General features: G+C 39.5%; 1 protein-coding gene across 4 annotated transcripts in view; it reads left to right on the forward strand.

Moving 5' to 3' along the window:
• Positions 1–2,578, forward strand: part of LOC108974591 (kelch-like protein diablo) — a 3,103-nt gene extending 525 nt beyond the window's left edge. For 2 of the 4 annotated variants that reach the window (XM_018942511.1, XM_018942510.1), the window contains exons 2-6: positions 79–253; positions 1,471–1,751; positions 1,818–2,034; positions 2,096–2,200; positions 2,261–2,578. In XM_018942511.1, the coding sequence (XP_018798056.1) occupies positions 116–253; positions 1,471–1,751; positions 1,818–2,034; positions 2,096–2,200; positions 2,261–2,485 (966 nt within the window). In that variant the 5' untranslated portion in view covers positions 79–115 and the 3' untranslated portion in view covers positions 2,486–2,578. The remainder of the gene's footprint in view (positions 1–78; positions 254–1,470; positions 1,752–1,817; positions 2,035–2,095; positions 2,201–2,260) is intronic. The other 2 variants (XM_018942512.1, XM_018942513.1) reach the window with 1 other exon arrangement.

Genomic DNA, 2,578 nt, shown 5'->3' on the forward strand with positions numbered 1-2,578 from the left:
AAATAAAGAATAAAAATTATTAAAAGTTTGCACTCCTAATAAAACATCAAAAATAAAACAGTTATCTTCTGTCCATAGCTCAATATTTTAATTATATAAATTATCAGCACATACAATGGGCTCCTCTTGCTCCAGAGATATACTCGCAACTGATAAGCAAGATGCAAAACATTCGTGGGATGCAGGTAACGACACTGTAGATACGCCTAACAACAACAATACCTCTCTACTAGCAGTGAAATTTGTGAATGGGGTAAGTAAACAGTATTCTTGTTGTTGTTGACTGTTACAATGACCTATAGTGACAAGTATACAGTCTTAGGTTACAAAACTTTGTAACATCGAGGCTCAAAAACCTTATCAACATTACCAAGAATGTCCTACGAGACAAAGGGTTTCAGATTTTATAATCAATCTTGAGAAAAAATTATCATTTATCACCTCGACCCTAAGTTTTGTTCTAAATTGGACGCTAATTATTCCAGAACCGAAGATTTCATACATATCTCATATTCCACAAGAGCCACGAGATTCAACAATTCGGCATTTCTAATATTTTTTTGGATGTTGTTGAAGGGATTTCGTGGTTTACTTAGACTCGACTGTCATGGAAATGGATCATTTCTTGGTCCAGTCGATCGCTATAATACACGATTGCCTCCTCCATCTTCAGAACGGCTCGAGGGCAGCTTTAACGGAGTTTCAAGCGTAAATAAACACGTGTTGGACACGTCCAAAACAGACACATGATGGCTAATTTTGCCAATTGAGTCGGGCTCTTTGCATAAAGTCTTTAAATTTGAGAGCGCAAATATCGTAGACGTCTTTAAATGCATCATAAGGCTAATTGGGCTCGAAATTCTGTGAAATCACATGTGATCATCATTTATTTAAAAAAAAAAACGTCGTATTTTTATGGATTTATCGGATCTAGCGATTACCTTTCGAGGACAGAGTAATTAATCCAGGATAGCTGCTGTAATTCGGAAGCATCTTACACAAAACTAATTTTTGGAGAAGTGTTAAAAGAAATATAAAAAGAGGAGTACTGATAAAACTCGACTGCCCTTAAGTGACTCTGTTAGGTTTGAGGCTTCGCAGAGTTTTTTTCTGCTTGCTTTCTAGCTCTAGAAAGGTCTAAATTCGAAAACCACGTGTTGATAATTGTGATTTTACAAAAAACACGGAACTTAGCGATCATTTCTGGCTCCAGAGCTTCGAAAAGTTATTTTTACTTGGCTTGTGAGTGCAAGGGGAACTAAACTTCTCTTGGGTTTTCGAAACTAGGAGTTATTAGGAGATAATTTGTACATACTGAATGCAAACTGTGAATAACTTAAGTACCCGGATAATAATTGGTGGATCTGCTGTTTCGAAGACCCCACTTGAGCTCTACAAGAGTTAAAATAATAACTAAATAAATATATGCAACGTTCGTTAAAGCTTTGCCTCTTCTTCCTGATTTTCCAGGAAAAAATTGTGGTTTTCAAATACGTGGGCGAAAGAGACGAATGGCCGATCTGCCATGAAGTACCCGTTGATGGCATTTTTCGTACGTTCATCGTGCAACAGTATATGCTTTTCATAGACTGGACGAACGCGAAGCGAATTTGTTGCTATGACATAACCACACGCGCCATACGCACGCTGGAACCAATCAAGAATGAAGTCTATATGCATTATTTCGCCGCAGAGTTTGAGGGCAACCTTTACCTCTTCGCGGATATAATGGATAAGCGAAAAGTGAATGTGTAAGCACTGCAATTGTATGCTATATAGTACCATACTTTTATAAATTTGCGCTTACACAAATTTAGCTGGGATCCAGTAATGGATAGTTGGAGCCAGGCGCCGAAACTGAATGTAGCACGTGAGCATGCCGCAGCCGTCTCGCACCGCGGTTACTTGTATGTGGCAGGCGGACGCAAGGACTACCTATTCAACTCTGAGCTACGTTCGGTGGAGCGTTACGATCCGCGACGACGTCGTTGGCAACGCTGCGCAGATCTGCTGCAAGCGCGGTGTGCCGCCGGGGTAAGTGTTGTATGGAGAGCGTTGACGTTTGTTATACTAACAATCTAAATTACATTTATAGCTTGTCTCAGCTGGCACTTTTCTCTACATTGTGGGCGGCGAATGTTCGGAGATACCCACTAATATGGTGGAGTGTTATGACGCGCAGATAAATAAATGGACACAGGTTAGCCAATTATTTCCCAACTTAAATTTTTCTCTCTATCTATCTCTCCCTCTCTTATAGCTATTGTGTATGCAAGTACCCAAACATTATCCCGCCTGCGCGTTCTACAACAATTCCTTGCTGGCTTGTGGTGGCCCCACGCTAGATCAGGATTGTAGAATTGTCGAGGAGTTCAATGCAGCGCAGAACAAATGGCTTCGAAAGAATAGTATGCCCTCTCAAGGTCCTTACTCTTATGTGATTGTGACGCCGACATGGCTAAGGCAATTGGAGTCAACGAATTAGCCATTCCATAATTTTAATTTCTACATTTTTGAATTTCTTAAGAATTACAACTCTTTATGAAGAATTAAGGACAAAAAATAAATATTTTTATAA

This window comes from Bactrocera latifrons, unplaced genomic scaffold (assembly GCF_001853355.1).
Source record: "Bactrocera latifrons isolate USDA-ARS-PBARC rearing strain unplaced genomic scaffold, ASM185335v1 scaffold_57, whole genome shotgun sequence".
NCBI lineage: Eukaryota > Metazoa > Arthropoda > Insecta > Diptera > Tephritidae > Bactrocera > Bactrocera latifrons.